Source organism: Schistocerca nitens, chromosome 2 (genome assembly GCF_023898315.1).
Source record: "Schistocerca nitens isolate TAMUIC-IGC-003100 chromosome 2, iqSchNite1.1, whole genome shotgun sequence".
Lineage (NCBI taxonomy): Eukaryota > Metazoa > Arthropoda > Insecta > Orthoptera > Acrididae > Schistocerca > Schistocerca nitens.
In genome coordinates, this window is record NC_064615.1 from 129,273,283 (window position 1) to 129,285,826 (window position 12,544).

The following is a 12,544-nucleotide window of genomic DNA, read 5'->3' on the forward strand; positions in this document are numbered from 1 at the left end:
GAAACCACAGAATTTGCAATGCTAAATTGTACCAAATTATCAGCTTTGCTGCAGGCGACGGACATACACATATGTGCTATTAACAAAATTAAAGGACCCCACTGACGATGGCGAAACTTCACTTAAAAGGCAGAATGCTTTTACAATAACATATCCACATGAAATGTGACCACTATGAGCAACCAAATTGAGGTTCTTAAGCGTTTCTGAAACACTGCGGAGCACATAACTACATGCACGTTTTTATGTTATTACAATCTGTATGCAAAATAGGGTCGTTGGCTTTTCATCTTTTCTTCATCACATTCTGTAACTACTTCCAGTGTGCCGCTGTCACAGAATAAGCAAAGAATCCTGCAGCTCAAAATATTAGAATGAAATGACAGGATATATTTCCAGTATCTGGGCTCACAAACTGTGGTTCATGAATGATGACGAACTAATGTTTACGACACAAGTGATGGTTTGTCAACAGCATATCCCCCGCTACATGACACACGTGTTCTATTCTTAGACAAAAGTCATATAAAGGTTGCTATCTCTGACAGGTTTCTCAAGAGATAACGACCAATTGCATGATAATAATTGTACTCGCACTTTTGTGTTACACGTGCGCTACTCCTCCGTTAACGACCACGTCATTCTCAATACGCAAAGTTAACAACTGCGTGTCAGTACATAGTTCAGGTTTGTGACAAGTCAGCGCTGGAGATCTAATCAAAGTATATATGAACTGCTTGCCGCGCAGATAGTCCAGTTGAATTTTGTTTCTGCTTGCAGCTGAGCGTCAGCATGGAAGGCTTAATTAAGAAAATTATTTTCCTTTTCCTGACGCCAGAATGTTTCGACGAGTATTTTGTAAATTTCAATTTTTTTCATGGTAGGTATCATTTTGTTAACATGAAAAGTCCTACAAGACATTTGCATTAATTGTGACTGGACATTGTTTAAACTTAAAGGTTTCTGTACGATTGTATGAAGTGTACGTTGAGATGTAAACCTTAAGTTGTCGTTGCTTACAGATGGTCATATTAGAATCACTTTTTTCGGTATTATGGTTTTGTCAATTTTGTTGTTGTTTCATGATGTGTTATACTGAGTGCATTATTATTGTTTTCAGTACCATGCTTGAAGGCAACAATAAGCAAAGCCCTCGGGTTGGTCATAATCGCCGGATCAGTTATGGGTATGATTATTTTTCTTCATACTTATCGTGTTGTGCTGTTGTTGAATAGTCAGCCGCTTGCCTGGATGAAGTTGTGATACCGGTATCAGGAAACCTTACACTTTACCGTTTGAATACTGTGGGATTAGGCCTACATATTCTTACCGTGTTTTATGTATTACACTGTAATTAACGTGTTTTATTGGAGCTCCTTACGGCTTTGCCACGTATGTGGGACGTGCGAAATGTCATGAAAGTGCCCGTGAAGACCCTCAGTATTACTTGACTGAGAAGTTCATTTTAATATCTACAATTCCATGTATTCTGTGTTTTCTCACATTACAGATGCTTTGTGCATGCAAAGCTGTCCTTATGTTGTTACACTCTGTTGTCATGGTCTGACACTGTTCATACAGTGATGACACCCCACCAGTTCTTTACTGCCAAGCACATAAAATTTTGAAGAAAAGATTTAAACTAGATGTAATCCTGTCAGTGACTGCTTTGAAAGTTTCACAAGATTCACTGCCTTATACAGTTGCTAGTCGATTGCTGAGTTCAAATTAAATATGAAACTTTGTACAGTGGTCATGTTCACTGCAAGTGGTATCATTTTCATAACATGTGTGCTGTGTTGATTTTGGGTGAGGTATGTGCAAAGACCTTGACTGTATTCGCTTACAAACGGAAAGTTTTATTTTCCAGCAGTGGAGATCAGATTGATAGCCTACATGAAATTATTGAGAGTTTTGGAGTCGAAAATACTCTAAACAGTTCATGGCGAAACAGGATATGCGACCAGGGCAATGTATCGTGCACTAAATGTATAGAATTTAGTCGACAGATTTTTCTCATCAGGTTACCTTCCATTACGAATGTAGGTGCACTCAGTGACTGTAATCTAATTTATAAATGATAGAGCACAGCAATCAGTGTAGTGTTTTTTTTTTTTTTTTTTTTTTTTTTTTTTTTTTTTCCAGATTTTATTTGGCAAATCCAGATTTCAGCTAGTGCCTAGCTATTAACAGTGCACTATTTTCTAGTCTCAATGCATATCAGTTCCCTGTGTTGTTCGGGTGTCGTCACAGTTCTTTGAATACTAATGTGACTGTCTGACAGTAGTATTCGAAGAATTGTGACTGACACCCAAACAACAGGGAACTGACATGCATTGAGAATAGACAATAGTGCATTGATAATAGCTAGGCACTAGCTGAAATCTGGATTTGCCAAATGAAACCTGCAAAAAAGGACACTGGTTGCTGTGCTCTTATCATTTATGGAAGAATTTTTCTCTTTTATTATTTAATTAGGGCCTACTTGAAGCAGCAAGGTTCTACAATATGGTCTGTACTTTTACCACAAATCTCTTCTCTGATGGTCACTTACATTCTGTATGAAAGGTAATTTGCTCTTCAGATAATCCTCATACAGAAAATGTATTTTTTTGGTCGTAAAATTGTTTATGCATTAGACCCCCTCAAAATCTTGGTTGTGGTTAGGCTTGAGCTATAATGCAGCCTGAGGTCTAGTTTAGATTGGAAGGTGACAATTTGGTTGTGAGCTGGCAAAGCCAGCAAATGTAAAAGCAGAAAATCTGGGTTGTGGTAACCTACTGACTGCTAGCGAAACCTAATGTTCACATCTGTGCCAAATTGAAAAATGCAAGGGGGATCCAATATGTAACTTTTACCGTCCTTATAGTGAGGTATCAGGTGGCGATGTGTAAATGTATGAATGGCAGAGAACCTTGGTCATTCACTTTTTTTTCTGGTTTAAACTGACTTGCATATTGCATAGAACACACATCCACTGCAATGAGTGCTTTTCTATTGTAATAACTTAGTAAGTGTTCCCATTCCAACCGTGGCTAGTTCTGAGGATAACAGCTTACATATACATCAGTATATATAGGCTACTCTGCAAGCAGCTATAAAGTGTGTAGTAGAGGATAGGCCTGTTTTACTTTGTACCAATATTAGCTATTTCCTTTCATCTTCCAATGACATGTGGAGAATGACAGTAGTAAAGTAATCCAAGAATGACTACAAATGTGCTCCTCTCAATGCCATTATTTCCCTGCCTCATTATGTGCGTTGCCTTTCTCTTCTGAACCCCACCGTCACATATTGAGTGAGGTCCATGTGATATATTTCCAGAATGCTGAAGTAGTGATTTACAATTGGTTCCAGTGTATTAGTAGATGGTATTTAGTTCCCTTAACTAGTGTCATGCATCTTCTCCGAATCCCTGCAACTAATCTAACTGTTCCCTTTACCTTACCGTCTTGTTACACATTTGTTTCATTTTATATCACTCTGGAATATTATTAGTAGGTATTTAGGAAATACGGAAGCATACGATCCCGCCCGTATGCTTTGACCCATGACGTCACAAATATGGCGGAAACCACCATAAGCCACGATTCCAATATGGCCCATATAAAGTCGTTACATACACATTATGAGGACGAAAATACATCGAAAAACACACACACACACGTTCCACAAAAAGCCTAATGACACTAACGGGACAAGTGCAGGAAATAGGGGGTTTTTGGGTGGGGACAAACTAAATATAAACAAATTTAGACACCCACCCCCATACAAAACCACGCAAAATGACGAAAGAAACCGACATCACAAAACTCCCCAAATACCACTAAACACATCATCTGGAATCGGACACTTCCCTTGACCTATATAGCTCAAAAACATCTCCCAATACCGACATTCACAGCCACACATTGAGATCGAACACTTCCCTTGACCTGTTATCCTTACGACATCTCCACATACACTCGTCCCTGGTCCGAGATGCCGGAACTTTAAGTAAGCCTCATTTCTTCATGACATACTGAACACTACACGACTTCATCCAAAAATCCTAATAGTTTAAGAAATTTTATTAGAGACAATGTACTGTCCCCCATCATAGCCGACAACCGAAAACTGTTGACCCTGTCAGTCATATCCATACCTACCAAAGACATAAAAAAAGCAATTTACCAAAATTCACACACGACGCCACACTTGCAAACTAAACCAAAAACATCACCTAACACACCACCAGAGAGCACCACCGATCGCATCAAAACGACACCTACAAGCACGCCACTCTCACAAACTAAATTCCGCACCGTCGTGACGTCACACACCACAACAGCCTTACGTCACGAGTCAAAGCCGACGGGTGGGATCGGACGCTTCGGTCGACCCAGTATTTAAAATGATACTTTGGTCTCTATATATGAGCAGGCTTTATATATTTTTATCAAGCAGAAAATTCAGTTGATGACAATGTTAAAGTTGCGAAGAGGCAAATGTGTTTGAATAAGCCTATTTCTCACAGAAAATGAGGTCTTAAAATGTTGTGGATACATTTTTGTGAAACATCAGGAATTTCTTATAGAGGATTTGCGTAGTCAAATTGTTGAGCACCCCTGTAAAACTCTGCTCTACATTGAACAAACCTGTAGCCTCTCCTCACCGTACTGTTTCACTGAGGAGCTCTGGTTCTATGTAATTCAACAAATGAAGTTATTGTATCACAGGTTTTAAAAATGGTTGAAATTACTTGATAATTATTTTCGCATATCTGTAAGAGATTCCTCCAAGATGTATGTAGTGATTGAATGATTAAAGGTGTCTTACTAAACAAAAAAAGCTCTATTTTTATGTTTAATGTAGTGTAGAACATCACCTTACCCTGCCTCATAGAGAGGACAGTCTGTCAGATCAGATACTCCTGCAATTTTCTTCTGGTCCTTCCAGATGGGTCATGCTTCATGTGCTCTTTTTTTAAAAGGGGGGGGGGGGGGGGGGATCACATTGTAGTTTAGCAATAAATATATGACTTGCCATATCACAAACTTCAGTGGATGGTACCAATTAAGGACATCTCCCTGCATAATACTGACATACATAGACTGTGTCTTGTAAAAATGTCAAGTATAAACATCTGTTTATTCTGTGTACTTTGTGATCCAATGATTGGGGTCAGTGCCATGTATGGGCTCTTTAAAAATGACTGAATGGCACAGAAACCCAAAAAACTCTAACTTACATACCACAGTATGTTTGCATATAGGGCCTAGTTACTGTTCAAAGTAAATTACTTCACATAATATTTTACCAGGTTTTGCAATCTTTTGCCAGACCACTCACTAGTTTATTGGTACTAGAGTGTTAGGTATTAAACCAGTCATTTATATTTGCAAGGGAAACATATCCACTGGTGTCAAGTGAAGTAGGCTAATTTAGTTTGTTGAAAAGTGGTGACTGTGTTGCTCTTTAGAATTCATTACACCACATTAAGATTATCTTGAGCACAATGCTGTAACCACAATTTTTGAACACTTAGACTGTGGTATAAAATGTGTGCCAGAAAGCAAAGTGAAATCTGAGAACACTTGCAAATCATCAAGAATTATTTACAAAATAATTTGTGATGTAAATATAAAATGACTAATTGCACATCATTAAGATTTATTGTGTAAATGATCCATGGAACATGAAACTAACGAAGGAAGAAAAAACACATGCCATATACTTGTCAAGATAAATGTTGGCACTGTGTTTTTTTTCATTCAGACACTGCTAGTACTCAATCTCTTTGAACTCAGTTTAAAAAATATGTAATGAGTTTGTTGCCGAACAGTCTATTTAGATTGTAGTTCTTAATGAAGTGAAGTGGTAAAAGTACAGTTACTGTATGTACTGCTGCCTATCACATCATCCAGGATCTGAAATATCTTCCCTTCCACACACTCCACCAGGCTATTTTTTTATAAACCCTTCCTTCTTTCTTAATATATGTTCACTCCAGTTTCTTTTCCTTCTTTTTATTACATTAATTATGTATCTTTACCCCATCACTTTTCTCAGTACTCCCCATTTTGCATTTTATTCATCCAACCTGTTTTTTCCTTCCTCAATGTCCATGTTTCAGCACCACACAGGAAGACATACTATAAAACATTTTATTAGTCTTTTCTTCAAATCCTTGACTGTATTGCTGCAGATAATTCTTCTGTTCTTAAAATTTGCCATTTTTTGCTGTTGCCTTCCTGAATTTAATTTCTGTGCTGCTCTTCCAGTCAGTTTCTGTCCTCTTTCCAAAGTACCTAAAGCTTTGCACATGTTCTAATATTTTTCCATTCAGCATCATTTCTACCACTTTGCCTTTCTCCTAGAGCCATTACGGTACTTTTGTTTTCATTGTACTGATTTTCATTTCATATATCTTTCCTTTAGCATCAGTCGTATCCCCTACACTGTGTAACTGTGTTTTTCATCTGTTGCTAGAAGGAGCCTCTCGTCTGCTAACATCAACCACCATATTCTTCATCCTCCCCTCTTATCACCTAGTGGCAGTAGTCAATCATGTTTTCTAAGTGTAGCAGCCTTCTGCAACCACATGACTAGTTTGTAGCTTACAATTGAGTTCCTGCCAGAGAGTTCATCGAACCACCTTCAAGCTCGTTCTGTAACACTCCGCTCACGAACAATATGTGGGAAAAACTAACATTTAAATCTTTCTGTGTGGTCTCTGATTTCTCTTATTTTATTACAATGATCATTTCTCTCAATGTAGGTGGCCACCAGCAAAATATTTTCGAATTTGAAGGAGAAAGTTGGTGATTGAAATTTCATGAAAAGATCCTGCCGCAATAAAAAATGCCTTTGTTTTAATGATTGCTACCCCAGTTTGTATATCATATGTCTGACACTCTCTCCCCTATTTCGTGCTAATACAAAACGAGGTGCTCCTCTTGAACGTTTTTCAGTGTCATTCATTAATCCTATCTGATGCGGATCCCATACTGCACAGCTGTACTCTAGATGAGAACAGAGAAGTGTAGTGTAAGCAATCTGTTTAGTAGACCGTTTACATCTTGTAAGTGTTTTGCCAATTAAACACTTTGCTTTCCTCACAACATTATCCATGTGATTGTTCCAGTCCTCCCCTTATTGATTGTTCCAGTCCTCCCCTTATTTCTTTTCCAAGTTCTGTCCAGTTTGTATTTTTCTCCTTGCACTTTCATGCACACTTTTTGATTTAAATTTAATGAGTTTAGAAGTTGTCAGATTTTTCAGCCACTCTTCCATTTCCTAAGGTATGATTGCAAGCTTATTCCAATCCACATGTTTTCTGGGCCTGTAAAACACATATATAGGTATCTTACCTTTTCAGTGCACTTCAGAAATTTTGCAGAAGTCTTACTGCATCTCTTGTGCCTGTGTTCCATCTAAAACCAAATTGGTTTTCAGCCAGATTCTCCTCCATTGCCTTTGCCAGTCTTTTGTTAATGATTCTTTACATAACTTGGGCTGCATGTGAAGTGAAGCCGATTGTCCTGAGCCCACTGCATTTCTTGGTTCCTTGTGTCTTTGGTATTGGATTAATTATTGTTGTCAGGAAGTCCTCCGACCATTGACTATTGTCGTATATTTTGTTACATAACCTGAATATTTCTCATGCTCTGTCTTTGTTCAAACATTCAAATAACTCATCTTGTATTTTATCTGTACATACTGCTTTCCTATTTTTCATTGCAGCTATTGCACTCTTTACTTCTTTAATTATGATTATCAGTTCTTTCTCATCATCATCCACTTTGTTCAAGAATACAAATTCCAGGGTTGTTAACTTTGGTCTGTGTCATACAGATCTTGTAAATAATGTTACCATTCAAGGGGAGCACCCTCATGATATTTGTACACTGAATTTTCATCTTCAATGAAAGTTTCCACAATAGCATTTTCTGCTCAGTTTTGAGCCCATGTTGTAATCTTTACTCTTTTGTACAGTAAATCAAATCTTCCCTTCCCCTCCAGTTCATTAGTTATGTGACACTCCTCTTTTTGTCTTTTTTTCCTAGCCTACTCTGTTTCTCTCCCGAGTTTGTTATTCAGCCTTCAGTAAATCTTTCTTGTCTTGCGTCTTCATTGTTCTTGTTGATGAATTTCATTCTTTTCTCCATCTTTGAAATCATTTTCTTTGTAGCCTGTGATATTTTTTTTTTTTTACCATATACATATTGTTCTACCTTTGTACCCCGTTTTTATGATTCCTTCTTTCAGAATATTCCAATACTGATTGCATTGTCAGCTGGAAGTGACTTGCATTAAATATTATACCAGAGAGGTACAAGTAATCAAATAGTGGGCAAGTAATGTTATAAATTAAATGCTTAGTTGCCACCACATTACGCCAACGGCCTTACTTCCGTGGTAACACCAGTTCCCGTCAATTCACCAGAGTTAAGCGCCATCAAGCTTGGCTAGCACTAGGATGCGTGACCGCCCGGTGTGTCAAATGCTGTTGGCAGATGGGGTGCACTCAGCCTTTGTGAGGCAAATTGAGGAGCTACTTGATTGAGAATTAGCAGCTCTGGTCATGGAAACTGATAACGGCCAGCAGAGTGGTGTGCTGACCTCTTGCCCCTCCAAATCCACTTCCAGTGATACCTTATAGGCTGAGAATGACACGGTGGTCGGTCAGTATCATTGGGTCTTTCGAGACCTGTTCAGACGAAGTTTAGTTCAAGTAGGCACCACATTACAAGAACTTCGGGGGAAAAAAGTGCTCTTTTTAGCGAGTGTTACTTAAACACTATTACAGGTGGCCCTTTTGAGAAGTGAGAGTTCAGAATTGCCAGAATATTGAGGAATAATTTTTTAGTGAAAATTCATCAATGGTTATGCCAAGAACCATATACTCATGAAAGCTAAATTTGCAGATCCCCCAAAGAAATTAATAGTTTTCCAAAAGCAAAAATGTCTGTGACAGTTACTTAGGCAATAATTAGACTTGAATTTTGAACATTTCTTCTTATAATTAAATTTCTTTATGACGTAAGTGTCCCTGTGGTATTACCTGTATCAACTTTCTTAAAACTGGAATACTTTACACAGTTAGATTTATTGAGGTAGTGCACCAACTCTTGGGTATATAGCTTAACAATGCAACGAAAGACATCACCACAACAATACATCCTCATTGCAGATTTGATAACCTTGACTGAAGGGGATCCTGAACGATTGCATATTGAGTGCAAAGAGTTTGTGGAATTATCTGTAACTTGTGTAGGCACATACATACGGAGTCTGAAGTGACAAGGTGACGACCACCAGACCACTTGGTGTGGAGTAACCCACTAAGTGACTTGGGCTACTATGCAAAACTTAAAATCAGTGTGGCAGCACTGGGTATGGAATACAGTTCTAGTGTGTGTATTCATGGGAACATTATTTCTGTTTTGTGATGATTGCGTAGCTGCTACATCATTACCATAGGAAAGAAGATTGTAGTACGTATTACTGTAAAAGGAGGTTGTAGCAATTGATCTCGTGCAAGAGAACTCATTGTGCCACCATATATTATCAGAATTGTGTAAACATTTCGCATAAAATGTGTGTGCAAATTATTTTAGATTAATCCAACAGATTTTAATGAAAATGGCCAGTTATGAAATATGAAGTATTTTTGTCCAGAGACTTAAAGAATGCTTGAGATTCCTCCAAGAATATGTTATAAGAGTACTGTCACTGTTATAGTTATTACTGTATTTTCAGTTGTGTTGAATTACAAACCGGCAAATTGCATCAGACAGATGCTAGAGGGATTAATTACTTGTCATTAGGTGATAAAATTACTAAATCAGTTACAAGTCTACCTCCTGTTCTGCAAAAGCTGTCTGTGTCCAATAGAAGAGATTTGTGTAATTTTCCCATCTCTATGACTACAATCATATAATGCATTTTCTTTGATCGAACCTAAGCTTCAATTTTTCATTGTTTCCTTGTAATACCTTTTGGTAAAGCAGAGAATTACTAATGGTATTCTATCAATGAAAAGTAGATGTATGATGGGATACATTTACATAACCACTCCACAAACAGATGTACAGTGTGTGGTGGAGAGTACATTGTACCATTGTTATTGATCTTCTTTCCTGTTCCATTCATATATTGAGCGAGAGGAAAATGACTGTGTGTCATAATTTCTCTTATATTATATGATGGCGTTGGTGTAATGCTAGCACAGTTTTGTTCAAATAAAGTTTTTTTTGCTCATACCTCTGACTAGTTGGATGTGGCCCACCATGAATTCCTATCCTGTGCCAGTCCCAGCTCATAGCAGCACCTGCACCCATTGTGTTCAATTATGTGTTGTATATGTTCAGCTGTCCATCTCCCTACAGTTTTTACCCTCTACAGCTCCCCTAGCATCACAGGCATAGTTCCCAGATGTCTTATACGTCCTAGCATCCTCACTCTTCTTCGTGTCAATACGTTGTGTTCTTTCCTTCCTTTTTCAGTTCTGTGGAGAACCTTCTCATTCCTTATCTTATAAGTGCACATAATTTTCAACATCTTTGTATAGCACCAAATCTCAGATGCTTGGATTCTCTTATTTTCTTGTTTTTCCACAGCCCATGATTGTGGTTGAAATGGACATTCTTAGTAATTACTTCCTCAAATTGAGGCTGGTGTTTGATGCCAGTAGGCTTCTTTTGGCCTGGAATGTCCTCTTTACCCGTGCTGGCCTGCTTATGATGTCCTCCTTGCTTCGTCTATCATGTTCCCCCCCCCCCCCCCCCTTCTTCCAAGGTAGCAGAATTCCTTCACTTTGTCTACTTTCTGGTCCCTAATTTTGATATTAAGTGTACTGCAAGTAACTTTTTTGCTGCTTCTGCTTGTCTTTTTCTTTCTTTGGTGTACACTCAATTCATGTTCTGTATGCAGCAAACTATTCATTTCGTTCAACGGGTCCTGTAATTCTTCTTCACTTTGATTAAGGATTGCAGTGTCATGGGCAGATCTTATCATTGACATCCTTTCAACCCAGATTTTAACTCCACTTCTAAGATTTTCTTTTATTTCTGTCATTGCTTCATCGTTGTATACATTGAACAACAGTGGTGAAAGACTTCACCCCATCTTATACCTATGTTAATCCGATCACTTTGTTCTTGGTGTTACAATCTTGTTTGCTACATTCTACATTTGCTCAACAGGATTTCGCAAGAACTACATAGTCTTTCTTCCAAGGATTCCCATAAAAGTTCCCCAAGCATTTCTGGTGCTCTTCTTTATAAGTGCTAAACCAACCTTTCATGAGCCTAGTGGTGCCCTCTGAATTCGTTTAGTGTCAGTTGTCATGTCTACTTGTAACTAAAATGATCATTGTATTAATAAGGTACATGACAATAGAAAGATGATTAGAATTGCTGTACTGCAAGTACTTTTTTGTCTTTGAGAAATTATTGTGTTGTGATAATCCTGCATGCTGCAATCAGTACCTCTAAATGTTGTGACAGGGAACCAAAAACCTCCCTGATGTATTGGTTGATCTTCAGATTGCTATGAGTAGAGCTTACCCACGTATTCCAGTGTGGCACTGCAGACTGTCACACTTCGTACATTTTTGCTGTAATGGTCAACAAAACTAATTGCCAGATAGTAATTTTCAACCTGCTTCCTCATATGTATGCAAAAACCACTGTAGGTAATTTTTTTAATGGGACTCACCCAGAAAAGTTGAACGTACAACTTGGCTGGTCAGTAATGGTGTACCTGCCCATTGTGGTGTTTGTGAGCAAAGGAAATACAGTGCCAGGTGCGCTGGTAGACCAATTTGCAGTAAATGGCACTGAACAATTGACACATGTCAATTGACTATGTCCCTTGCACTTCCCCAGCATTGAGCCAACATTATAGATACAGCTGTGTGGTATGATACAGCCATGTGGAAAACATTGCTGTCATCCATTGCTGTGATTGAAATGCGTGGTCCAGTACCCTCTAATTGTTGAATACGGCCCTCTTCTATCCATTGGTTCTGCACACACATCACTCATATCAGATTGCACTCTGTGAGCTGAAATAATATTGTATGATAAATCTACTTACCAGAAAGTGATCATTTTGTCTGAAAAGGAAAGTTTATAATCAGTGTGTTATGCAAAAACCATTTAAAAAATTGAGATTGATAAGTGAGCAACAGATATATGCATTTTAAGAATTACTAGGAGCGGCAGGAAAATAAACAAATGGGCCGGGAAACACATTAGAGTGGAAGACTTTACATATCTGTAATAGAAATGAAATGGAAGGTCATTGAGTGGAGGGGGTGGGGCATGCATCTAGACAAGTGAATGGTTGCTGGACCAGAATAGTTCTTCATCGGTGTTGTGACAATGTGCAGGTTCCACAAGCGAAGCTCCCAAGTAGACATAAAACAAGAGCCATTTACTTGTAACAAACATAAAAGCTTTGATTCACATAAAATCCACTGAACCAGTTAATTGCCTGATAACTTAGCAAAAAGAATCTGAATTCTGAGGAATTCTCTTGCACTTATGATTAAATG

General features: G+C 38.1%; 1 protein-coding gene across 2 annotated transcripts in view; it reads left to right on the forward strand.

Moving 5' to 3' along the window:
- Window positions 1–554: 554 nt before the first annotated feature.
- Window positions 555–12,544, forward strand: part of LOC126235823 (mannose-P-dolichol utilization defect 1 protein homolog) — a 399,864-nt gene continuing 387,874 nt past the window's right edge. Inside the window, exons 1-3 of one of the 2 annotated variants that reach the window (XM_049944674.1) lie at window positions 555–687; window positions 781–880; window positions 1,121–1,186. In XM_049944674.1, the coding sequence (XP_049800631.1) occupies window positions 793–880; window positions 1,121–1,186 (154 nt within the window). In that variant the 5' untranslated portion in view covers window positions 555–687; window positions 781–792. The remainder of the gene's footprint in view (window positions 688–780; window positions 881–1,120; window positions 1,187–12,544) is intronic. The other variant, XM_049944673.1, reaches the window with a different exon arrangement.